This window comes from Limanda limanda, chromosome 21 (genome assembly GCF_963576545.1).
Source record: "Limanda limanda chromosome 21, fLimLim1.1, whole genome shotgun sequence".
NCBI lineage: Eukaryota > Metazoa > Chordata > Actinopteri > Pleuronectiformes > Pleuronectidae > Limanda > Limanda limanda.
The window spans coordinates 5,457,943-5,484,624 of NC_083656.1; the positions used below are offsets into that span (position 1 = coordinate 5,457,943).

At 42.9% G+C, this 26,682-nt stretch overlaps 1 protein-coding gene across 1 annotated transcript; it reads left to right on the forward strand.

The window, feature by feature from the left end:
- ngfrb (nerve growth factor receptor b) lies at nt 1-25,545 on the forward strand. Its single transcript, XM_061094644.1, has 6 exons — nt 1-335; nt 4,280-4,421; nt 9,684-10,040; nt 19,652-19,880; nt 20,850-21,010; nt 22,171-25,545. Exons 1-6 carry the CDS (start codon nt 150-152, stop codon nt 22,512-22,514), a joined length of 1,419 nt encoding a protein of 472 aa, XP_060950627.1. The 5' UTR covers nt 1-149; the 3' UTR covers nt 22,515-25,545.
- Nucleotides 25,546-26,682: the final 1,137 nt, after the last annotated feature.

Below are 26,682 nucleotides of genomic sequence, written 5' to 3' on the forward strand. Positions count from 1 at the left end.
AGCAGTCGAGCTGCGCGCTGCTGTCATATGAGCCAAGTAAAGCGCACGGAGCCAAACATCCAATGGGTCAATCTCAGCGACTTTACGCACAGACTGGATCCTCTCTGCAGCCGAGTGTGACACGCACCTGGTAGCGAAGAGTTACTTGGATGGTTTCATTTTTTTCCAACAACAACAACAACAGAAACCTAAAGAAACAGACGCGATGTTTATCCCACGGAGAAATCACTGAGAGCCGCATCCTCCAGCGTCGCATCCAACCCTTCACCCACCACCACACACCGCAAATGAGTTACAGGATGAATTCCGCGTTCCTAGCAGTGCTCCTTGCTGTGGTGAGTAGCCTCTTACATAATCAAAGTGGGTGTTAAATGTGTGCCAGGAACTTTACTTGGGTAAAACCTGCCTCGCTTTGCGGAGGCACCTGCGCAATTACGCGTCCACGAAGCCCGAGGAAGGGATGTGGTGACAAAAAGTTTCCCCCTTTCAATCTGCACAAATCTCTCTTTTTCTTTTTGGAATCGTGCCCATAAATCTCTGCGAAGGTATGTTTATAGCCCCGATTTTATTTTATGACAGCTTACATTTCATGCATTTATTGGGAAACTTTCTACAAGATGTCTTGGGGATTTAAAAGTGTTAGAAGTGAGAGTCTCAGTCCGTGCACCTGTCCTGAGCGGATGTACACAGCAGCCATTCAGGCTGTTACTCTATAGCTCCAGTTGCTGGATCTGTAGTTCCACCCGTCTCAGTTACATGTGGCTCTACAGACATCAGGACAATAACAATGTCACAGCGGCCGGTGTGGAGGAGCTCACCAATAAACTATATGCTGAGTTCACTGGATATTTTACCCCCAAAAGTTTGTGAGACTCCAGAGAACCGAGCTGTGGCCGAGAGAGGAGCAGCAATCAGCAGCAGAGATCTTGACTGAGTGGGTACATGAAATCTCTGCAGGGTCTCAGGAGGTCACAATTTCCCTCCCGACTTATCTCGGATTCCCTTGAGAACACGCAGGCAGGCCCATTAAGGAAATACACTTTCCCAGTTATGTCCGTCTGACAGGACATGGTCAGTAAAGGCTGCAGGCTCGTCAAGGTCCTGGTTTTAGGAATAGGCTGCATCACTGATACATGACAGCTGCTCCCTCTGATGGGTATGCATCCTCTGCTGGCTCAGCACATGCAATATTGATACAGTGAGCCCCCCCCTCCACACACACACACACACACACACACATTGTCCTCTCCCTTCACCTTACACTCATATCCCTTCTTCCTTGTCTGTCTTTCTCTCCCTCTCACCTCATAAGACATGAAGCTTCAGTGCAGTTTGGGGAAGACATTAGCGGTAATGTCATCGCCACCATGTGTTTCCACAGCGGTTCAAGACCCATGTCTGGATATTGAACTGGGCCCAGTTCGTTGGAAGGCAGAGGAACTCTAATGTCTTAACAAGCGCTGACAGCCGAGGTCCAGAGGTTAAGTGCCTCCAACTGAAAATTGACCGGAGCATTAGCCAGATTGGTTGGAGCTCAGAAGTTATTTCTCCAGATGCTTCTGCCCATGCATTTGAGAGTGCTCGCTGCGTTGAGTGCGTGATCGGCGGCCGTCCTGCTGTAGCTTCAGGGAGATCGGCTGACGAAAGTTGAAAAGTGCAACACACAAAGTCCCATCTAAAACCCAATTACAGGAATCAAGTCGAGCTACAACTTGCTAAGTGCTGCACATCCTTTACTTTCACTCCACAAGCTGTTTAGCTCAAATCCCATTGCCCTCTAATTCATCTGCATGCACATCTGAGCCGTGTGGATGAACTTTAATGTCAATGTTTAAAGTTTTCATGCTGTGAGACCTTTCGGTGTTGCACCCACACCTGGAGCTAGAGTAGGGTCAAAGAGAAAACAAGCATATGGAGTTGAAGACGTTTCAAAAGTGTCAGTCAGATATTTTGGAACAGGTTTGTTCACATGTGAGGTTGTTTATGGGTTTGCGCAAACGTATGTGTGCTGATGGGTGTGTACGGTATAGAAGAGGCACTCAGGGAGAAGCAGGAGAGGGACTGGCGTGTGCACTGACTTGATTCACGACATTAATGCTCGTTAATAAAGGTGCGTGTGAGGTGAGAGGAAGACATGTGTGCAAAGCTTTGGTACAAGGCCAGACATCCTGTGACGCTGAGGGTTGTCTGGTCTTCTACTGCAAGGTAACAGAAAAGATCTTTTAAACATCTCTTCAGCTCGAGGCTACTTATGTAGATTTCCTTTGTTTCTGAAATTCAAAAGGTTCATATTTTATCTGACAAGATGCATGAAACATTTCCACAAGGCCAAAGATGCAATCTGGAACATAAACGGGATAAATATATGAGTACCAGGAAATGGAAGGTGAATGGGCCGTGACACCATCCAGGGCAAGAGAGAAATGTGTGTTGGTGCACTCGCATGCACACACACACACACACACACACACACACCCACCTACACACATGTTATCTTCCAGCTGACTCAGAGGTGCCTGAGGGGACACTTGGTGTTTTGTAGACCTCCTCTCTTGTCAGCAGCATTCCACACACACCTGAACCCTGACGATTTTATATTGAGCGTGTAACACGTTCACACTTACTCAAGTCTCAATAAACACATATTTCCGGACACACGCACACTCACGCTCTAGCTGCGACTCACATGTTGCTCATAAGTTTGTTTGAGGAAACTTTACAATCCCGTTCTTTATAGTTTTAATGAAGATCAAACAGATAGATTTTTCCTATTCTTCCACACACTAAGAGAAGAACATCTTAACCTCATAAATGACGTCTTAAATCACTCATCTATCTGGAACGAAGGAAAGTCAAACCTCATCTCTGGCTCAGTGTCAGAGGGTAATTGCTGCTTTTATCAAGGTTTGATTTGGAGATGAAGGTGTGAAGGAAATTAAAGGACGTGGCACGATAGAGATTTATAATACTGATAAACTTTTAAGGCCACGTGAACTTTAAGGTTTCAGTCTGGAGTGTGTGAGTGTGTAGGAACTCTAACGCACATACACTCGCGTGTGTACAGACACGCACAAACATCTTCACCTGTCATCATCGGCCAAGACAAAGCACTCTGCAGGTTACAGTCTGAAGAATGCAGAGACAATGTAATCCAGCTTAACCTGGAGTTGCTGTGTGATTTTGTTCCCGTGACTTAAAGATCTACGTAACAATTCTTTATTAAAAAGACGTTTCGACCTATGTTACTTACATTATCCAGAATATCATGCAATAATTGCATCACATCCACTTTACCGTCTATCATGTGACGGAGGAAAGACACACTGGTAGCCACTGGGATTTTATTCCTTTTACCGTTTGTATTGGTCACTTTTCACGATTATTCGCTGCCATTAAGTGAATACAACTTGAATACGTAACCTCATCCATGAACGTGATTTGCATCTGAGTCGCATCAGGTAGATTTTCTTCAGCAATGGTGGTGAAGACACCAACTCCCATGATACCACTCTGCTACATGACATCATGAAACTAGGTCTTTTGTTATTGTTTTAATTGATAGACCCCTAGTGGCCAGAAGTGACATATTGGATGTTTGAGATGTGGCTTTAACTTTGAAAAAAGAAAATATATATTAGAATTACAGTTTCTCAAACTTTTTGGCTTGTGCTCCTTTAGGTCCCATGTGTCTGTGTGTGTGGAGAAACTCCGTGCTGGTTATTTTTCCTCCTTAGATTGATTTTGATACTGATAGGGGCCTGATAAGAACGAGCTATTTGGGATTACACAAGTACTAAGAAAATAAAGAAACAAGTTGGAACCATTAACAACTTTGTCTCTATGAAATCTACATTTTTGTATTATCCCATTAATCATCTCCCAACGGATTCCATTTATCTAGCAGCCCCTTGCAGGGTCCCGACCCGGTGCTGGGAACCACTGGTTTCGAGGTTCCAAAATAAATCTGAGTGGAAGCAGAACGATTAGAGCAGTGAGAAAGGGAACATGTTGGCTTCACAGAGCGTTTCTCATTTTCTCTTTCCTTCTAACGCCTTTTCTTGTGACGCACTGGGTGTTTTTACGTCTCTCATTGTTTGAACTGCTCTCAATGCATAATGCCAAACATTGCTTTGATTAGGACAATAAAGTTGAGCTCTCTCTAGACAATAATAAAAGTCACTCGTGTTTCTTGTTATGCACCAATAAACTTATGGATCGTGCTGAATGTGAGTGTTTCTGGGCTCTTCCCACTTTGACTCATCTCTCTGCTCATCCACAGGTCGGGGCTCTGGCCAATAAACAGGAATGTTTGTCGGGCCAGTACACAACCAGCGGGGAATGCTGCCTTCAGTGTCAGCCTGGAGAGGGGGTCATCTCACCATGTGGAGCCTCGCAGACCGTGTGCGAGCCATGCCTCGACAGTGAGTAACACACAAAAAAGACTGCGGGAATGTCGTGTAGCCACATGAAATTTGTAATGACATTCATACAGACGCACACAAAGGTACATGTGTGTACTTGAACGTCAGCGATGGTCACAAGCATTGATGGCAGACACATAAGAGCACACACACACACACACGGCATGTATTCACTGCTGTGGCTCCGGTGACCTGTGATTGTGATTTAGTGTTTCATTTGGCACAGAAATGTTTCACTGCTGCCACCATGACATCCTCTCTTTGTAAATTATGACCGCTAATACAAATCCTCGATTGTATTTGCTGTTCCAGAAGAAGACACGTGGTTATTAGTAGACTATTTGTAGTATTTGTAGACTGTTTGTACCACAGTAAGTATTCAGGGGTGTAAATTACATCCAAACTCTCGTAGGTGGTCTATAAAGCAGTGAATAAATCTAACTATAATGATGATGCTCTTCTTTTATTACCCCATTAATAGTTTTGCAAGCTCTGCTACAGCTTTTCCTTTTGACCAGTAGTAGTGGTACAAAGCACTTCATCACTTTCACTCTCTTTCTGCAGCAGAAATAAATAATAATAAAAAGACAAAGACCAATTTATTATTTTAATCGAATACAGGCAGATTGAATTGGGTGGAGTTTGTATGTTCTTCCCGTGTCTGCGTGGGTTTTTTGTCCGACCGTCCAAAGACATGCAGATATGGGGCTGGGTCGATTGGAGACTCTTAATTCCCGTAGAACATCTCAACATCAGTTTGGGTCAGAGGCAAAGGAAACTTTTGTAGACAACACTGGACGCACAAGGCTACTAAATGTCAAGGAAAGATGATAATAAAGATTTAAAGGCTGATTCAGCGAGATGCCAGACTTAGCTGAGCTCCAGTGTTACTCCCCTGTTCGAGGCCTTTACCATGTAGGGAGAGAAGCCGTGTCAGACCTAATGAGGACAGTGATGCTGAGAAGATGCACAAGCTGGACCGTTTCCAGTTGTTGTCGTTGCAATAAAATAATGTATTGGAAGATATTTAGAGCAGGACTTGGCTCAACAGACATGAGTGGAGATGTGAAACACTCGCGAGCAGGATTTAAGTTCTTCAGCAGGAGGTAGATTTCTGCTTTCGTGCAGGGACACAACATTAACATGTCAGGTTTTTTTTGTAACTCTATCGTAAGAGTTCAAAGATCAACTCGAGCCTGTAGAAGCCAGGGTTGGTCCTGAGCCAGTTTGGTCTCTGTTCCCAGAGTTCTCCCTGCAGCCTGTAAGAAATCCCTGACTATCCTGCGCCCGTGCCAGGAAGTAGTTGTAAACCTTCCCGGGTCAGTGAAGGATGGCAAACCGTGAGGCCCACAGTAAGAGAAATGATTCGGACTTCACAGGTCATGGGAGAAGTCACAGAGAATGTGGACTTGGAGGAGAGGATTTGTTTGTACAGTCGCGGCTCTTCTTTGGGATGATGTACACTCATGTGTCTCAGGTCAAGCGGTAGATTTTCTTGCCTTGTATAAAATCATTAATACTCAGACCACTTATCGTTCAACTTCATATTTTAGGCTTAAAACGACAGCTGTGGAGTTTGCTGCTCTCACGGTGCGAAGGTTCTTTCCGGGTGATGCGTTTTCACTCTGGCCGTGTTTGCTCTGCTCAGACGTGAACAAACACAGACAGTGACAGACTCTCAAAGCTGTCAGGGGGCCAAACCGGCTCTTTAGTGACTGATGGAAAAAGCAGTAATGCAGAGCAGACAGCTCTTCATCAGATAATACATCACAATAGTATTTTAGGAACACATCAATTATTGATTAGGTCTGTAATGCAGGCTGATCGAGCTCAACTGCGCAGATGTGTTTAAACAACATGTTCTGAAGCCTCACGTTTCGTTTCCACACAGTTTTGCTACGTGTCCGTAATTCCTTTTCATATTCTTATATCATTAAATTGTTACGAATGCATTTCTTTAAGGAGAGAGATTTCTGTTTTAGGTTTATGTCAATTATATATATTTCTTTTTTTCATCGTACATTGAGGAGTTTCGCGACCCATCAGAGATCTCGGAAGTTGCCATAGGAACGAATATACAACTGATTGACTTGCATACGAATACTATGAGCTCCAACATGTCCGTTAACCTTTCGCTAAAACCCACAAACGTGAAATAGTAGCTTATAGCTTGGATACCGTATCTTTGTCAATGTCTAATTCTATATTCAGCTTGTGAGAATATGCTAATATGCCGTTTTAATCTCAATCTACAACAATTCCTTTCATGTTTATAGCCGTCATGCACATATTCAATACTGTTGTGGTTATTATTAGGCCTGGAAACATAAGAGTCAGCTGCTTACTACAATTTCCCTCTTTTTTTCTATCTTCCACACCAACCATCCTTTGAGGGCCAGCACATCACAGGACCAACATTCACATCTACAATCGATTAAGATTCTTATGTATTTTCCAAGTAACCGTTCTGCACGTCTCTGGACTGTAGAAGGAAGCCGGTGTACCTGGAGAAAACCCACATGCAAGGCTGGGATTCAAACTGCACCACCCTCACAACATTTTATTTTTAGACTTATTGTTGTCCAGCATCAACTCCCAAACATCATTAGGTCTTTGCGTGTGCATTGTTTAAAAGCGCATCGCCCACGGTTGATCACTTCTAATGTGCGAAAGCATCCATTTATAAGAAACAGTCCGTCTTTGTGCAGAGCGCTAACAGGGGCCCTGATGTGCTGAAGAAGAAGTCAGCTGAAGCACACGGAGGAGTTGGTATGAATGAACAGATGAGTGGAGATGAAACAGAGCGAGTACAGCTGGAAGGAAACAAGGAAAACTTCTCAGCCAGCAGCGAACATTCATTCTTCTTCATTCACACACACACACACACACACACACACACACACACACACACACACACACACACACACACACACACAAAGTCTACTTAACTTCAGAGGACATTACATTGACTTACTCTAATTTCCGGAGATTTACTCTCACCTTAACTACTTACTATTTCTATAACCCTAACCTAAACCTAAATATAAACCTAAACTTAATACAAAACTAATCTAAGAACATTTCTTCACCTTAAGATTTCATGATTTACGTTATGGGGACTTTTATTCCCATAAGAAAGACTCCATAATGTGTGGTCCCCAAACCATGAGTTATACCAGGACCACACACACACACACACACACACACACACACACACACACACACACACACACATGTTTGCGCAGCTATCCTTAGGACCCATGAGCTCTACTGGTCTTAACAGGGTCAGGGTTTATACTTCAGTAGGTCCTAAAGAAATGAGTAAAACAAGTATACACCCACACATGCACATGGACACAGAATTCTCCCACAGATGCACACACACATGCACACACACACATGCACACACACCTCCCGGCAGAGCGGATAAACTCGGGAGTCCTTGTATGGCTGTTGAAAACAAAGCGAGGGATTGGATGTTGGACCAGAGGCGAAGCTCCTGTTATGATATGATATGTTGAGCTCGGAAAAGGCCGTCTGGTCCGTGCCCCCCTCCCCCCCTAATCCACCCCCACCCGCCCCCCCATGCTGCAGGCTAGTGTTATTAATGTATTGACTTGCATTATTGATGCATGGCATTATGATAATGGCTCTGAGAGCATTAGTGGGGAGTGGGGGTGAGGGTAGTCTGAGTGTGTGTGTGTTGTCTGTTTGAAGGGAGGGAGGAGATAATGGGGTGAGGGCGGGGGGGGGGGTAACAGTATATGACTGGTCACTAACAGGCGAGTGAGGGACGACAGTGTCCACTTCTGAAGACATAATTAAAGAAAAATGCGAAGCTCCCAGGTTTGACGCCACCGGTCGAGGACAGACGGATTCGTCCTCTCAAATGACACAGTCTCTGATTTCTTTTCACTCGTCCATCTGTGTCTCCGTCTCCCTGTCTATCTCTCCCCATCTCTGTTTTAATCTCGGCATCGTCCGAGCGATCGCCTCGGTTGGTGGGCTGGTGACGCAGAGCAAAAACTTGATATGCTGCAAGACACTGAGAAGGAAAAAAAAAAAAGGTCTTACATGGACACTGCATGCCAAAAACCCTGTAGTCTCCTGCCACACACAGTTTAGCTTGGTTTTGTTGTATCTAGTTTAGTGTAGAGCTGATATAAAAACAACAACTTTGAGATTAGGTGACGATTTGAGCCATTTTCCAGCCAAATTTCCAGATCCTATGATTCCAGCTTCTCAAACGGAACTTATTTGCTTATTTTCTTTATCATCTATGATAATATATTGAATAACTTTAGGTTTGGATTATAGGTTGGAGAAAACAAGACATTAAAAGACGATATCTGTTGCAATAAGGAAATTGATATCTATTTCTCTTTTTAATGAAAGCCAGCTCAGAAAATAATCAACAGATATTGAGTATTTAAAAGAATCTGGAAGGGATGAGATCTGGAGCTCACAGCTGCAGTCAGAGCTGAAATAAAGATTTGTTGAGTTGAGTTTATTATAACCTGACAAAGAAAAGTGTGAAAGCTTCACAAGTAAGACGCCGTAGTGAGAGAACACTTCATATCTTGAGCAATTATTAATTATTAATAATACATTTTCGGTCAATCATCTTACTGATTGATTGTTTCTACTTAACATCACCTCAACTGAAAATAAATCAAACGAGTGCTGGAAAGAATTTGCTTGTCAACTATTTATATGATAAAGATTTTGAGGATGTGCTTTCACCTCCCTCTCTCTCTCGCTCTCACTCACTCATGCACACACACAAGCACACACACACACACACACACACACACACACACACACACACACACACACACAGACACACTCACACACACACTAACGCACACAGGCTGCTCTTACAAATGGCTCTGTTGCATAATTTAGTGTGTTTCCCAGTTCTCTATCCAGCTGAAATACAATTCCATAAAACATGCAATATTGATTGCATCCTCTGCAGATATATCTGTCCACGAGAATATTGCAGGTATATAAACGATTCATAAAACATACATGATGCATGTACATTTGTCATCGAAAGAATCCTTTAAAAACAGCATATATGCTGTTATGTTATCATGTTATAAGTCATTGTGCTAAAAATACATGTTGTGGTTGTTTCTGTATATCTTTAGTTTCGTGGTAATCTGCCCAGTAGTTTTTGTGTAATGCTGCTAACTAACAGAAAAACAGGCTGATGAAAACACCACCTCCTAATAACCACGTCCTTCCTTCTTCTTCCAGGTGAAACTTTTTCAGAATACCTGAGTCACACAGACAAATGTGTTCCGTGCATACAATGCACGGGTCTATTCCGCATGGAGACACCCTGCACAGACTCCAACGACGCCACCTGTGTGTGCAACTATGCCTACTTCCTGAACGTCTCGTCTGAACGGTGCGAGCCCTGCACCAAGTGTCCGGAGGGCAAGGGCATGCTGCTCAGTTGTGAGCTGGACCACGACACTTTGTGTGAGCTGTGCACCGACGACACGTACTCAGACACGGAGAGCTCGAGAGAGCCCTGCATCCCCTGCACCACCTGTGATGACGAGGAGGTGTTAGAGGCCTGCACATCTTTGACGGATACAGTTTGTCAAGGTAAGTTGATAAGCTAGCAGAGGGTAGAGGTACAAAATAAAGTCATAGGTTATTTGCATGTAGCTGCCAAAATAAGGCACTATATTTACATATGTAGCTGGTTTGTGTGCCACGATTTCAGACTGTGTGCAAACGTCTGCTTGGACACTGCATCATAAATTGTATGTCCTGCATTTGCAGTGGACAGAGACAGACAAGCTCCTGGCTTCCTATTTACGAGCATGGTATCGATCTTTTCAGCTACAACTTGGCAAGAAAGGAAAGAAGTATAATTCTCTTCAGAGTTTGAACACATCACATGCATTGGTTGTCATTTGTACCCAATTACATTCCTGATGAGTTGACATTGACATTGTATTCTTCCTCATTGAAGTGAAAGCGGGAATCTCTGAGGTGGATTTCTCGAAGGCTTAGCAGATAAAACAAAATAAATAATCTCAATGATAAATTTAGTGAACTGTCCATTATAATTAGACTCCTGGAGGTCGTTGGCTCACCACTATTGGGTCCATGAAATGTTACCAGATCAATCCATTGTTATCATCATGCATTGATATGGTGAAATTAGTTTTAATATCTTTCTAAGACATTTATCTTGTGTTGTTCTTTCGCATAACTTAATAGAAGTGTAATTATACCAAGGGACATACTATAGATAGGATTATGAGGATCTCTGCATTATAAAGGTTACCAAGTCAAGAATGTCTAGCGCTGAGAACAAGACATGAACGAGGCCTTCATGAGGTTGTTCTACTCCTGGATAGAAAGAAAAGAGTTGAATTTCTCATAAATCAACCAATTCTTTTAACAAGACAATTAATCCACTTGTTCAGAGATATATTTTTTAGCTATTTAGCAAATGACTGTGGGATGACCCTATCAAAACAGTGGGCAAGTTTACCATGAACTTCTATGCAGAGCCATTAAAGCTGAATGACAGGGCGCATTGCCCGGGGTCATCATGGACTTATGGACATATTCCCTGCTCAGCGCTGTATGGACAGAAGCCACGATGGCCGTCCACATAATTGGACCATCTCAGCGTGACACTATACACATTGTTGGCCCATCGACCTAAATGCCACGCCAAAGGTTGTCGCACTGTCTTCACCGACTCATCCCGGCCAAAGATACAAAGACCACTCTCTCTCCGTGTCGAGGGTTTAGAGGGAGGTCATATCTCGCTGAATTTCTTTTATATCATTGCACCCTGTGGGTATCACTCTCCGAATCACAAATTCCTTATGACTACAGTCACTGCTCATTCCAATGACCTGATGCTTCGCAGATTAAATCAACGCTTTTGTGACAATAAAAGGAGTCTGTTGATCAGCCATGCAGTGTGTTGGGGCAGCAGTTTGAAGGCTGGTGTTAGCACAGTGATGAAGACAGATCGAGGGAACTCAGGCTAAAGGGAATCTTTTGTGCCTCTCCCATGATCCTGTTTGGCCGGAGAGGGGTTTCTGTTCAGCCCATGGGTCTACTTGAAGGGACGAGTAATGAGTAAAACAGATTTGGGAAACCTATGTAGATTTTTCCATGATATATTGTGATTACTTTTGTGTGTTGTCTTGGATGTGAACTTAAATTACACCAGGGGATTTGAGCTATTTTAAGGATATTGTAGAAATCAATGAAAGTTGGCTGCTTCTGCTCAGCCGACACTCTGCAGCCTAAATCTATACTTTAACCCTGAATTATTCCCCAATTTAAGAATTTTTCACCCGATCATCTGTGGTTTGATGTTCAGATTTAGAGGCGTTGATGAGATTTGTCTCATGGATCTCTGGTATGTCAGAAAACGTTGGTTGGTTGGTTGGTTATCTTGGAGTTGAGGTATTTTCATGATCCGATTTCCCACTTGACTGCCATCAAGGGATCCATCATTCACTGTAGTGAACTTGTTTTAATATTATGTGGTTACAACGTATTACAGTCATATTCACATTCATACAGCATTTGATATTTGTACTGTACTGTAATGTAATGTAATGTACTGCAGCCAGCCCAGGCGCCGATCAAGACACTTTGCCTTCACTTTTGGGAGCAGTTATGTCATCCATCTTTATATACAGTCTATGATAAGGAGCGACAAAACAAAAGAGGAAAACAGACTTGGATTATATAGTGTGAGCTAATGCAACACACAACATTAACTATATTAACAAATCACATTGTCTGCCCGGCGTTTAAAGAACCAGCAAAACCAGTTCTGATTATGTGATAACCAGAAATGGACACAACACGTATTGATGTTGCAGAGTGGTCCTCTGCTGTAAAAAAAACCAACATCTTCCATTGAGGATGAGGCTTTAATGCATCTTGATTCAACTTGCGGCCTGAGAGAGATGTGTGGTGGACGGAGGGATGATTCATCCATGATCAAGATATAAGGAACCAGAACTCCCAATAGGAAAACATCGTCTGGATAACTAATGCAGTATACCTCATAATTAATGTGAATTTGCTGTGTTTTCAGGCATGATGGCTCACAGTCATTGTGTATGAGCTTCATCATCATATATTGTTCCTCGCTCTAACTCAATCATGTGCTCTTTATTCCTAATGTAATCTCTTTACCGAAGCACAAGTGTTATCAGCACGTACAAATCGGTAGTGCAGCCAGACGTCCATATCCATTAGTGTTGTGGAGTCGTGCGACACAGGCCTGAAGGCTAAACACGCTCAGGAGGGTGGACGGAGAGGGAGGAACCCACAGGAGACCACTGCTCATGAAAAGACGATTCGTAACATGAGACATCAGAGACATATTTACACCGAAGATGGAGCAAAGGAGCTGAACATCACTTGGACTGTGGGTTATCTTTAGGGAAAACACTGGATTGGCTGTTTTATTTGAGTTGAGGCTCATGGGGAATTCTCCCTTGTAAGGATTTAGTTCCCCCCCTCTATGTGGCTCAGCTGATATCTGGAGTAAAATCCAATTTCCTTCCACATTTACAAAGGGACTAGTGGTTTGTTTTGGGCCTCACCAGCAAAAACTCCCTGCCATGGTTAAAAATTTGTAATACTGACCAGACTTTGTTTGGCTAGACCCACTGAGTTGAGGCTCTGAAGACAAGATGCTTATCTTGTGAAGTGTGATATGACTTCCACTCTTCTGTAGGCCACAGAGGTTAGAGGTTGAAGGTCATAGGGAGTGGGGGGGGGGGGGGCTTGTATGTGGAAGGGATCCTTTTTTTCGTGGAAGGTTCAGGCAATATTCCACCTTTGTAGCTTAAAGTTTCAGGTGTGAGCCCTCAAGGCGAGTGGGAAACTTTGACTCCGTGATCCTGTTCCTCCTTGAGATTGTACCCAGGGTTGACTGCACATATGTGGGCTGACCTACCAACCCAAAACCATGGGTTTCTGGTTCTGTGGCAGCAGCGGCAACTGGTTGTGGTTTGAAGGAGACTCGCAAGTATATTAACCAAGCATGTACATGCTGGATTGATTGATAAGTTCATGGCCTATTAGAGGAAGAAGCCAATTTCTGGAAACCTAGCACGTGTATTGCTTTTAATGTAGTTCACTCCTACTTATACTTACTTAGTCCAGCGATTGTGGAGCATACCGATCCCCTCTTTGTTGAATTCAGAATCTTGGAATTCCAAAAAGTCATCCACAGCAACAATGGTGCTGAGCTCTGTCTTCATGTTGGGCCAAATCAGGTCGGGAGGTGTTTGATGAATCCACATTCCTAGATGGCAGATGGATAATGCTACAAAGGCAGATTATGTTTTCAATTGTCTCAGCAGATGTTGACTGACTTGCAATTTGCAGTTGCCCAAAACAGAAATACCGCAAAAGTTATTAACTTTCTGCATTGGTGTGAGTTGAACTACATGTGAATGTAACGAGAGCTTTTCTCCCTGTACCCCAGGCCACGCACATGTCAATCACCTCTCGTCGTTTAAAGGATTAGTCGAAAGTGAGACTCAAACAGCACACACACACACACACACACCAAGCTGTGTATGCAGGCAGGCGGGATATTCCCACTCCTACACACGGATTTGGATAAACTATATGACGTATTGAGCATTACAGGTCTGAGACAGCATATGGAAGCCTGAAGGTCAAATGAGTGGGTTAGAGAGGAAACCAGAGGGGAGGGGGAGGTGGCAGAGGGGGGTTGGTTGATTGGGCCAAGTGCATTTGGTTATTGAATTGATAGGTGAGGAGGAGGAGGGAGCTGTTTCCTTCCTGAGTCTGGTTGACCTTAACGATTGACAGGCTGCCCTCCAGAAATCAGAAAGCGTAATCTGCTAACTAGCCCCACGTATGCTTGGCACTCAGGGCCAGGGCAGTTCAAGTAAATCCAGAAATAAGGAGGGAGGAAGGTTAAACTGTGGAGGGAGAAAGGGATGGAAGATGGTAATGAATTAAAGGTGGAGGGCCTTTCTTTACTTCTACTCCACCATCATGTCTATTAACCGTTCCGTTTAATCACTGCAAATCGTATGGCTTCAAATATGAATTGGTTGAAACATAATCTTTGTCTTATTTTATTTGTTCTTGAACCAAATAACTTCCCCAAATCCAAAAAAGAGCAGAACATGCAACATTACACGATAAAATAGTAGGACATGAACTGGCTTTTTTAAAGTAACATGTAACTACACAAAATATAAAGTATTAGTTTACTGGAGATGCTGATATTTGCAGGTTTTTTTCAGGTATTTTACTTCTGGGTTATGAAAAGGCTAAAAAGACACCAAACCCTTTGAATGCTGAGTATTTCTTTGATAAGAGCCCAGTGAACAGAGCTTGAACACGCTTTCCAGTGCCCCATTATGGCTGCCTCTGCTATGATTAGACTTTCCCTATATGTGGGCAGGCCTTAGCAAATGATCAGTTCCAGCAAGCGTTTGACAGACAGATAAAGAGCGGGAGACAAACGACAAAATGCCAAACGACATTCCTGATTTCCTGTGTCCGAAGCATTACCACATCAATAGCTGTGAAGAATCCCCCAGCCCCAAAGTGACTCAACAATTCACTGTCTTTGTGTGGCACAGTCACTCATTGTGTAGCTATAGCTTCATCTACACACATCTACTGACTTACATCTCCACTGACTTGGTTCTGCAGTAGAGCCACAGTTGACCTTCCCTCTATAACTCTTTTCCTCCACACTCCACACAGTGTGAGCATTGTCACAATGACGGAAGCGTTAAAGTCGACTGTGTCTCCGCCAAACAAGAATCGACCTCTTGTGGATGTGACTCGGCATCCTGAAGCTGTCCCGCCACCCCTGGGGAATTTGCCCCTTGAGGTTCAAGGGGACATTTTTGGAGGTGATTTGGCGTGAGTCAGACGTTCTGGTCCAAGGGCGACCAAACACTGGCGCTCTCGCTCGTGCCGTTCATTCATTGCCAGGATATCGGCCCAGGGAGTCAGGGTTTTCGTCTTTGGGAGTATTTGTTGGGGAATTGTGTCTCTGCCAAGCTACGCCTTTGTCTCAGCGAGATTTATCTTCCTATCTGTCATAACTGCCTAAAGCTGAATTACTACGCTGTGGCATGGTATAAGAATTTCATGGAATTTCGCATTGCATGATTTCTGTCACAGTGAAAATCTGACTTGTGGTAATGATCCATATATACAGCCATTCATTAAACCTATACAAGAAAGCAATGTCCAAACTTTAAATGACCACAATGACAAGCAAATCCAAAGCTGAATTGTACAACAGCAAATAAACGACAATGAGAGTGGTGCACAGGAGGAGCAGCAGAGAAGACAGAGATGGAGAAAGCACCAGAGAGCGGAGGGAGGCAGATGCTGAGAACAAGGTCTGGTCGATAGAAGCGATGGAGTTTGCACTCTCGGGTTTCTCTGGTTGACCTCTACGAGTGCTGATCACATTCTGCCGCAGAACAGACACACACATGCAGAGCGATGCAGGCGTGCACACACATGCATCCAATAAATGCAACAACATACATTGGGGTGTGTTTGCAGCACGTGGACAGAAAAATGTGACAGTTTGTGTGATGGGAGGAACCGAGCTTGAGAGAAAGAGATGTCAAAACAAAAGATAAGAGAAATGTCAAAGTCGTCAGGTTTGAACTCGTTGTAACAACATAAATATTGTAAAAAAACTGGACTGGTGACGGCATTTCAGGTTTTTGTGGAGCAGCTCTTGGCAGCAGTCTCAGCCGTGCTCAGGTGTAATGACATCTCATAACAAGCTTGTCTCGTAAGCCCCTCCTCTCGTTTGGTTTCAATCCAGAGTCTATAGAGATGAAACGGAGCAAAAGCAGCAACAGCTGTTTGCAAGAAAGTGGTGGGACTGAGGAGTTTAACTCAGGTGTGGCTGCCGCAGTGTATCGCACACGTACACACCTTAAATACAAATTACCCACACACTCACAGAAATGACATATATTTTTCTATATAATTACTCCTGTGACACTGACAAGTACATATGTGCCCAGATTTCCAGTCACAAGTTAATTACCCAGAAGGAAAATTCCAGTAAATTCAGTTACAACTGAATAATGCTTAACAATAAATACAATAAATGGTTTGTTGAGAGGAGTCACAATTGACTCAACCTATAATTTCGACAGTTCTTATAATTTATTGAAAAGCTGTTGCCACATGTTGACCAGAAGAACATCAGGACGTCTTTTTGCAAAGGATAGGATCAGACCACAGGAATTTTGAGGCCAATTTAAACCTCAAGAATCTGATGAGAATCTGGTCTGTAACTTTCAACTGTAAAATCTCTCCTCCAGTTAACGCTGAAGAATAGACACACCATGTTGAAGCATTGTTACCAATAGAGCGAATTGTCGCACTACACCAGTCTACATTGTGTTTGTTTTGTTTTCACCCTCACATCATAGAGGTGACGTGAGGTGGTGCCTGACTCTCTCTGGAGTGATAATCTTAATAATCTCCTGCAGTGTGTGATGTGGTGTTATCTTTAAATCTTGCTGTGTGTGTATGTTTGAGATTAGCGTGATGCCACCTGATTTCAGGGAATCGTTGCCGAGCTAATCACTAAAATGTCTTGACTCTCTCTCTCCGCGAGCATTGGCTCAGTAACCAGCTGTGTGCACTGGAAACAAGCTGAGGTCAGCAGGAGGCGGTCACTCCCCTCAGACCATCCAGCGAGTGGTTCAGTAAAGGCACTTAGGGCCCTGATTTAAGTGTTAAATATGGAGGGTGGGGGGGAGGGAGAGCACAGTCATGATGCGGAGACGTGGGGAGTAAATGGACGGATGGTTAATGAACAAAGAGAATAAAAGACGTAACCAGGAAGGGCAGACAACCATCATAGTGATGGCTTTTCAATGAAGGGGCTCGGAGAGAGAGAAAATTCGCCATCCAATCCGAACTGATTGACAGAAACTAAGATGACAGGTTGTGAGCGAGCAGAAGCACAAAGAGAAGCAGAATGGATAGACAGTGGATTGAAGGATACAGAGATGGGGAGGGGGCATTTGTACCGGACAAAGACGAGCTCTGTCAATGAATGGTGTCTGATTTCGAGTGTGTTTGTGTTGATGGGGGGGTTCGGACATTCAGCATTCAGGGAGAGACAGACAAGCCACAGTGGTGATGAAGATGATGATGATGAGGGTGTGTATGTGTGTGCCTGTGTTTGACCATGGGAGGATAGTGAAGAGGAAAGAAAAGGAATTTGATATTCTCCAGACCATCATTAGCAGCCACTTAGTTTTTATTTTGTGTTTTTTAGGCATTTGGTTCATAGATATTAGCCTAATACATCACACTGGTCATGCTCATCTTTCTAACTCCATACTTTTTCACATTTATAGTATTCAGGCCAAGCTGACACTGACTCTCGTGGGAATTATCTGATTTATCTGCCCCAAATGCTTTATGCAACTTGGTTCACATCTGCGATTGCATGGAGTTCCCCATAGCAAGAGTTTAGCTTGGTTTCCATTGTAAACAATTCAAATTAATGTTTCCATTCGCTTCTATGACGCAAATATATGGACTTGATGATACTAATTCTCTCGATGAGTGTCTTTAAGCTCTTGTAGAAGAAAAGGAAGAGGACCAGTACAACACAGTGACCTAATTACCTCTGTTCAACCCGGTCCTTTGGTCTGTTGATGGGTTTGCTTGAAGGCAAGATGACACAAGTACTACTGGAAGGATTACAAAGGAAATTGTAGTGATGAGTGTGTGCGATTTGGTTTAGATCCAAATAAAAATCAGGATCTAGTCAATTTAGATGTGGTTTCATAAAGGGAGAGTTTTGGAGAAGGTATGTGCCGTGAACCACTGAACCTCTTGGCAAAGTGAACCCAGAAGCAGGAAGCTCTACTAACCTGGCAGTGAAAAGGTGATGCTGGCGAAGCACCAATGCAAACAAACCAGCAGCAACACAATCAGCCAGTTTTGACAGTTATGAAATGTTAATACTGATAAACCTGAAATTAAATTGGCAGAGAAAAGTAAACAGTCCTGTGAAGCAATGAGTTTCCTGTAAGGCCTCGGTGCGACATGACACCCCTGCGATTTAAGGACAAAGTATTTAAGAAAAAAAAATCAATGCTTTTACATGTTAATGATTAAGGATGACGGACGTCCACCACTTTAAATTAAGAGGATGCTCTGTATATTGGTGCTGACATTGAATACTTCTCACATCCTCTTTGAGAAACGGCCCCAGGCTGCTACGTTCATCCATCTAAATAAGCTCTCTGTGAAAAAATGTTTTTGGCCTCATTAGTGAAAAATGGCCACCTTGCACTCAACAGCTCTCCCGAGGTTTTGCAGAGGCCTTAGAAGGCACCGGGATGATTTCCTGTTGATGATGTGAGTAACTGTAAGTAAGTGACAGGCGAGGATGGGTCTCCACATCCGCGGTGAGCAGCAAACAGGTCCGCTTAGCTTTAATGGCTGCAGGAAAGTGGGCCGGACTGGATGGACAAACTTGCTCTTATCCTCGTTCATGGCTCCCTGGGGACAAGGGGAAACGACCAAGTGATGTGGGTTGTAATGTATGCGTGGGTATGCTTGTTCTATGTGTGTGGGGCATTAGAGGTATTTATGGTTTCAGTGGCTACAGTAGATAGAAGCAGGGATAGGAGCTTGAAGATCTACTGTATTTGTCCTAAGCTGATCTTACAAATGAACGCTGGAAAATCGGGTCCGGCATTACAGACATTCCCCAAACGTTTACAGCAAATTTCAGATAAATGTCTGGACTTTAGTTTCCGTATTATTTATTTTCCAGCTGTTTTAGAAATAAAAAAACAAACATGCTAGCTAACGAAAATACCCGCAGGTCAAGATATTTCCAGCAGCAGTTGGTGGAGACCAAAGCGGTGGTAAAAATCAAATGAATATTTTAAGTTCAATAGATTGTTGAAACATGGTTGTAAATTAGTGCTAATTTGGCTCCTTATCTGCTTAATGCATACATAGCAACTATTTGCTTCGAATTTTGTATTATGTTTACAGTTTGTTTCTACTGCCCTCAAGTGGCCAAACCAACTGCAAATGTCGGATACATGGACAATGTCTCTTAATAAAATAAATGCCTGTTATTGAAGTACTGCTTTGTTTTTACACACTTGAATAATCTATTTCCCCTTATGAATTTTTCTCCTTCACAGTTCCATACCCTTCATTTTCCCCGACCCCCTTTTCCCCCACGTCCACCTATGACATCTTTTTGACGGATGACCCTCCACCAGAGGGCTCGACGGACCGGACCACCACCACCACAAACGGCGATTCCCAGAAGCGTCTCTACCAGGGTCTGAACGACAAACTCATCCCCATCTACTGCTCCATCTTGGCAGCTGTTGTGGTCGGACTTGTGGCCTTCATCATATTTAAGAGGTGAGGACAGAAACATTATGTTGCATCCTGGTGTCCGACCATCTCCCCCGAAGAAGTGGCCGGAAAACAGCAAAGACTTCTCTTCTGTTGTCAGTTTTAGAAAACGTTGGAATCTTTGATTCATCTGTTCTGGAAGCCCGTGCAAAATCCATTTCTCAAAGGCTTTGTTCACTAACCTTCATTTTTTCTTTGGCAAATGACACTGAGCGGAACAAAATAGTTGCATTTTTCTTTCTCTGTCCCTTCCCCCCCGTCTGCTGATCTGCACAGCTCACTGTCCGTCACAAACAAACATTTGAAATCCAGCCGTTGAAGGGAAGAGAGAGGGGAAGTTGCACTCATTACAACTTCATACAGACAACAAAACCCAATCGGATATTGAATTTCCGCAGTTTCATATTTAATGAAATCATCTGCTTCTTTCCTGGATGAGAGTGCACTGCTGCTCTGTGGGTCACAATATGGTCCCTCTAGTCTCTTTTTTCACATTTAGAGCCCATAGTCATGTTTCCTTCACAGACGACTCACGGTCAACTGCTTAAATATTGAATGTGCAATATGTTTATTGGATGGTGTTGTGTTGCATGTCAGTGCATTAAAACTCCAAAGCCTCAAGACAGATCAGAACACAGGAGGCTGAGCACTGACGCTGAGAGCAGAGTTTTAAACATTTAACTTCCACTGCCTCACTCAATATCTTTGAATTTCTTCAGTATATGAAGTGTGAAGAGGAGGCTGATGATAATCCTGGATCCCTGTGTTCATAGCTACAGACTAAAATAGGCACTTAGGTACTAAACTTACAGATCTGCTGTGTATTTACAGTATTGATAAGGTTGGTGCAGCTGGATGAACTGTTGTTTTGATGAAACTCCTCCCTTGTCCTCAAGATTTCCACAAATGCCAAACCAAGTGTTTTGCTTTCTTCCGCATTGAGACGATCTCCTCTTCTGACTCATCTTCATTCAGGTGGAACAGCTGCAAGCAGAACAAGCAAGGAGCCAACAACTGCCCAGCCAACCAGAACCAGACGCCATCGCCCGAGGGGGAGAAGCTGCACAGCGACAGTGGCATTTCTGTTGACACCCAAAGTCTGCAGGAGCAGCAGGGCCAGACTCAGGCACAGACAGGTGAAACACTGACACCTGCACCTGCACAATGGCTTGTCCCTTTCGTGCCAAGAAATACAATCACCATAATTTATCAAACTGTGCTACTGAAAATGGGTGTGAGCACATTTCAGCTCTAAAGCCAGTGTTTATCTGGGGTTGGATTCCACTCGTAATAAGTTTTCTTCTAATCCACACATAAGTCTGATTGATAGCACACCTGAAGTTTGGGTTTCGGTGAATGTGAACAAAGTGTCGGCTGCACCTCAAACTGTTCCACCGGGTCAAAGAAAGAATTTTCCCTCAGGAACGAGCCATCTGGTTGTTTCACCAGCTCCACCTAAACAACCTTTCAGACTTACTGTAGCAAATCAGCAAACAAGGATTGCAACACTGACAGAGCTATAATGTTTGTTTTTATTTGACAGCTCGTTTCCAGGAATTCCAAGTCCTGTCCCGACAAACCAGTCTGGGAGAATTCAGTTTTAAAACACAAAGATAAGATGGTAAAGACGGAAAACAAAGTTGTGAAAGAAGCAGAGAGAAAAACATTCAGACATAGGGTTTGTGGTGTGAGATATTTTTAGTCCTGAATAATTGTTGCTGTTGACCAGACAATCAGACAGTGGAGCCGGAGCTAAAAAGCCTTTACTCCTATTTTCTGAACTGATTAATGAATGGAACTTGTCGAGCGGAGAGAATATCCAGTGCTTCTCATATTTGTCCAAACAAACCACAGTTGCTGCTGCAGGAATCTCCATCACTTCCCTTTAATCGTTTTTACAGCCAGTTGAGAAGCTCACAAACAGGATGTGAGTGGAGTTCTGAAGGTGCTATCTTTGGCAGTCATGAGCTGTTTCCAGACATGTTCTCTCATAAACTCACATATGAAGAATGCAACAGGAGACTCTCCGGGTCGGATGCGTTCACAACAACAGGAACTCTGGGTAGTTTCAGGAGATTTTCCACAGTTCAGTGCATGTCTGAACGCACAAAGCAGAACAATGTGGTCATTTGATTCAGTTATTTTAATAATTTATTTGTTACGGTTCTACAGATTTAGTTCAAACATAAATCTACTTGGTTATTCAGTATTATCTCAACATCAGGAGAAGCTCGGTGTACTGTAAATAAATCCTAGAGTTCAAACAATAAACCAACTTGTTATTTTCCCTCTGCAGTCATCACCATGGACGAGGAGCCCTGTTTGCTCCTTCCTCTTCACACCAGAGAGAAAGTGGAGAAGCTGCTGTTCAGGGGCAACGAAGGGGACAACTGCGACCACATGGAAGACAGCGACTGGTGCAACCTGGCGGGCCTCCTGGGATACGAGGAGGAGCGGATTGCGACCTTCCGGCAGGAAGAGCATCCCGTCCGCGCTCTCCTGTCCGACTGGGCGAGCAAGGACTGCGCCAGCATGGACTCGCTGTGCACTGCACTGCGGAAGATCAACCGTGACGACATCGCCCAGAGTCTGCTGCTCAGCCCGAGCGCTCCCAAGCCAACCGCCACTTCAGTGGTGTGATTTACTGAGAGAGCGAAACCACCTGGACCTTAACCGTAATACTCCTCCTTCCTCAATCCAGATAAATCAAGCTACAACCACTTTCAGTTCCTCCCTCACTAAGATGCTGTGATTACACGTGTCATGTGTAGTGCAGTGTTAGGACGCCACGAACCAGACAAATTAATATCAATAAACTGAGTCAAGTGAAGGAAAAATACAGAGAATTCTTTTCTCTTAAGTATCAGGATGTGCCTGTAATCTGTCCTTGTCACATAAAAACAACACAATGCAAAAACCATTGACGATGAAGGGTAATCATTAGTAACCATTCCATTGTGAGCCTGGGAGCGCCGCCTGCCTTTCTTCTCTATTTCACATCCAGCTGACTGTTTCACTCGCCTTAGAATGTACGTTACTGTGGATAATCATCCTTCTTCTTCACTCTCAAACAAGAGTAATCCGCTCGGCCCTTAATTACAGCCTTCATACGCTACTGTCATACCTCTAAATGCTACCTTTCAAATCTACGCCACCAAAGAGGAGTGAACGTCTCCAGACGCAACCTGACAAGCGACATTACTGACATGCCATGTTAGGCGTTTTGAATTTGAGTTGACAAGTGGCTTGTGTCTGCAGCTGGGACCGGATGAGGCCTGCATACCACGGAGGATCTGGATCTTTGCAAACATGACAATCTGAGGAAAGATGCTTGGACGCTTTTCAAATGAGCCTGTTCTTCGAACGCAAGCCAAGTTCTGCTCCGGGCTCTGACTTTGAAAATGCTTGTGTTAGATTAAAGACATGGAGGTGCAGCACATGTGGGATTCATCTCAACTTTGGCTTAAGTGATTTCTGCAGACTGTTATATAAGAGCTGCCGGCTGGACTCTGCCAACCAGGTGGTCTGTGGGGCAGGTCACAGACGGAGGCAACATGAGACTCCAGTGATCAGGCCTATCCGCTTAACACAGGAGCCCCCCCACCCCCACAGACTCCCTTATGCTGACTCAGAAATGGGAAGGACGTGGTACAAAAATTATCCAACAACGACCATGTAAACTGTAAATAAGAGTGCACACACCAAATAGATTCTGTGTATACATACAAGTACACAATATGACCCACAATATGTAGCCACGCATGCATGTACTATACAAACACACGGACCATGTATGTATCTCCATTCTTATCTAATCTAGAAGACTCAGAAAACTCAACATCCTGCCATATACTGCACCGAGGGGACCATACACTGTTTAATCTCACTACTAATAGAACATATAAGGTAACTCTGTGTCTTCAAAATATGTTTAAAAACCATATAATTTTGCGGTGTGCACTAAAGATGGTGAAATGCTACGCTAACAGTAAACAGCATGCAGGAACTATAGCAACTAGCGCACAAATTCAAAGACAAAACAATCGCACATGGTGACAAAGTGACAAAATCCAGGGTTTTCTATCCTTTTCACTTCATTTCTCAGGGTTATCTCGAACTATTGTGTTCCATCGATATTAATGTTTTTGCCTTCTGTAGCTATCTGAGCGATTTCATTATTGTTCAAGAGGAGACAGTGATTATCCAAAGCAGAGATCCTTGCGATTGACAATCCTTCAAAACAGGTGAAAAAGAGACGGAGGAGAGAAAAGAGGAGGAAGGGCGTCTTGTTTCCTCATTGTTCGCATCAATGGCCTCTGGATAAAAGACATAAGTCACAGGATGTGGTGTGAATTCCCAGTGAGGGAAAACGTTCGGATGACTTAAACGTAAAAGGCCGAAACCCAGGTGTCTGCATTTACATTATTCATACATGTGATTTTTACTTTGTGTTGTGTTGCACTTATTTAGCTTTCGAATTTGTCAAAGCACACTTCAACAATCTCTTTATCGTGCTGCCAAACCCTCGGACCTACTTTTTGTTTCACTTTCTATTCTGGGGGAAGATGTGAAGGAGTCAAACCGCGTTAAACTCACCTATATCTCCGACTTCATCTGTTACTCACTGGTACAAATTGTAACTAACCACTCACATACAGAGCGTCATGTCATAGTGTTACTTTAAATGAAGGTATTCTCACTTGTATTTTAATTCCCAAATAACACGTGTAAATGGTATTATGTTTCTCTTATATTGTCCTAGATTGTAGCACTTAAATGTGTAATTATGTCTGTTTTGCATCACAAGTGCCTGGGAACTATTTCAGGTGTCCGCTGATGTACATTTGTTTTTGTATGTGTACCTTCTTTATTTGTTTTTTAAACTTGTAAATAACGTGTAATTTTCAAGTTTTTATTTCACTTAAAGCCTAGAGGGCGCCACTGTACAATATGTGAATGGGACTTTGTTACGATATCAGCGCTGTCCTGGTTTAAAAAGAAGGGCAAAGGGAAGGGAGCTACCTGTGCAATTAGCCGATTATCTACCACAAGGTGTATTAAGGTCCTGGGGACTGGAAATTAATATTAAAGTACCTTTAAGTACAGTCAGAAATGGAAATGCTCTAATCTCTCCTTTTGTAAAAACCACTTTTTCAGTCTAAGGGCTTTATGAGATTGACACCTCTGTATGTTAAAAGAAGCTACAGCAAGAATCTTAGCATAGCATAAAGACAAATTATTTTTATCACCTTAAAAACAAGCTTTTCCGAATCTCTCTTCTCAAAAACTGGGAATGAAGATACAAACTTTTCCTTGAGCACTTTTTGTTTGCTTTTGTAGATACTCAATATTAATTTAATCACAATGACCAGAAATTTAATTTCCTGTACAACAAACCGAGCTGAAGGTGAACATGTGACATCATTGCACTTGACATTAAGGTTGAGGAGGGAGAAATAAAAGACTGTGTTTAGAAGGTTCTTTGTTTTTTAACCCTGGTTATGTAGCTCAAAGTGACAAAGATGGACACCAGGACTGAATTGTACAGATGTGAGAAATACTGAATGTTCCTTGTATACTAATGACATATACTGTGCTATACTTAAATGTGAATTTGCAGAATTCCTACAGCAGACTAGCAGTAAAACCACTAATAAAGCTCTTAAATCCACTTATGATGTGTATTGATCCGACAATGTCAACACACTAACCAAAGAGTGCACGGATCCATAAGGACACTCAGTAAGATTAGTCTTAAAACACACACACACACACACACACACACAGGATAAATTACAGATTTATGATATAAATACTTGTTATAATTCAATAAAGACATTTTGTGAAATGTTATTACATTTTTCATTTTTTCTGGAGTCCATTCTGTTGCTCTAATTGGAAGGAAATAAAAAGAGAAATTCTGAAAAGGGAAATCATGGAACAAACTTTTAAAAAGGTGATTAAAACAAAAACTATAATGAAATTGAAATTAATGACAATAACAACTTTTGAAATAACATTTCATTATAATACATGGAGTTTGAATAATATCGCAACATATTCCCCCATGTATTATTTATTTATTCAGATATTTAAACATGTTTTTCATGGATTATTTATTGGAAAAAGATCTATTCCATTATTATTTGATATCGTCCCTCCATGGCTCCATACGGATTCTTTAGTGTTTCGCCTTAAGCGAGGACAAAATCCTTCTGTCATCCATCCTGAGCCAAATGAGCCAGACTGATCACTGGAGGCTTCACCAGTCACAACACAAGGAACAATGAGGGGCTCTTATAGGAGGACGACCTGTACTTCACTGGTTTCCTCAATCTGCATGAAATATGGAGACGTGCGTGTGGTCGGTGTGATGGTGACAAAACACTACCATAATAAACATCAACGGCCTGTCAACACAATTAGGCCGAGTGTGGTGAGTGACGTGGTAAAGTAACGGTGCGTGAAAAGACACGCTGTTTCCCACTGGTTTCATATTTTATGTCACTGTGGGCTTAACCCAGTGATGGTGTTACAAGTGTGAAAATATTGTGATAGGTCAGTATAAATTATGGTTGAAGGTACGTTAATGACTTTTTGTTAGAGGGTAAATATGGAGAAACTGTAAAGGAAGTCTGAAGATTTTAAAAGAAGATATCAGCTAAGACAACAAGGTTATATATATAATATAAACATGCATATTCTGTGTGTGGACTGTGGGAGGAAGCTGAGTTACCTTGAGAAAACCCACACAGACACAGGGAGAACATGCAAACTCCCAACTAAGAGGGGCTAACCGCTGGACCAC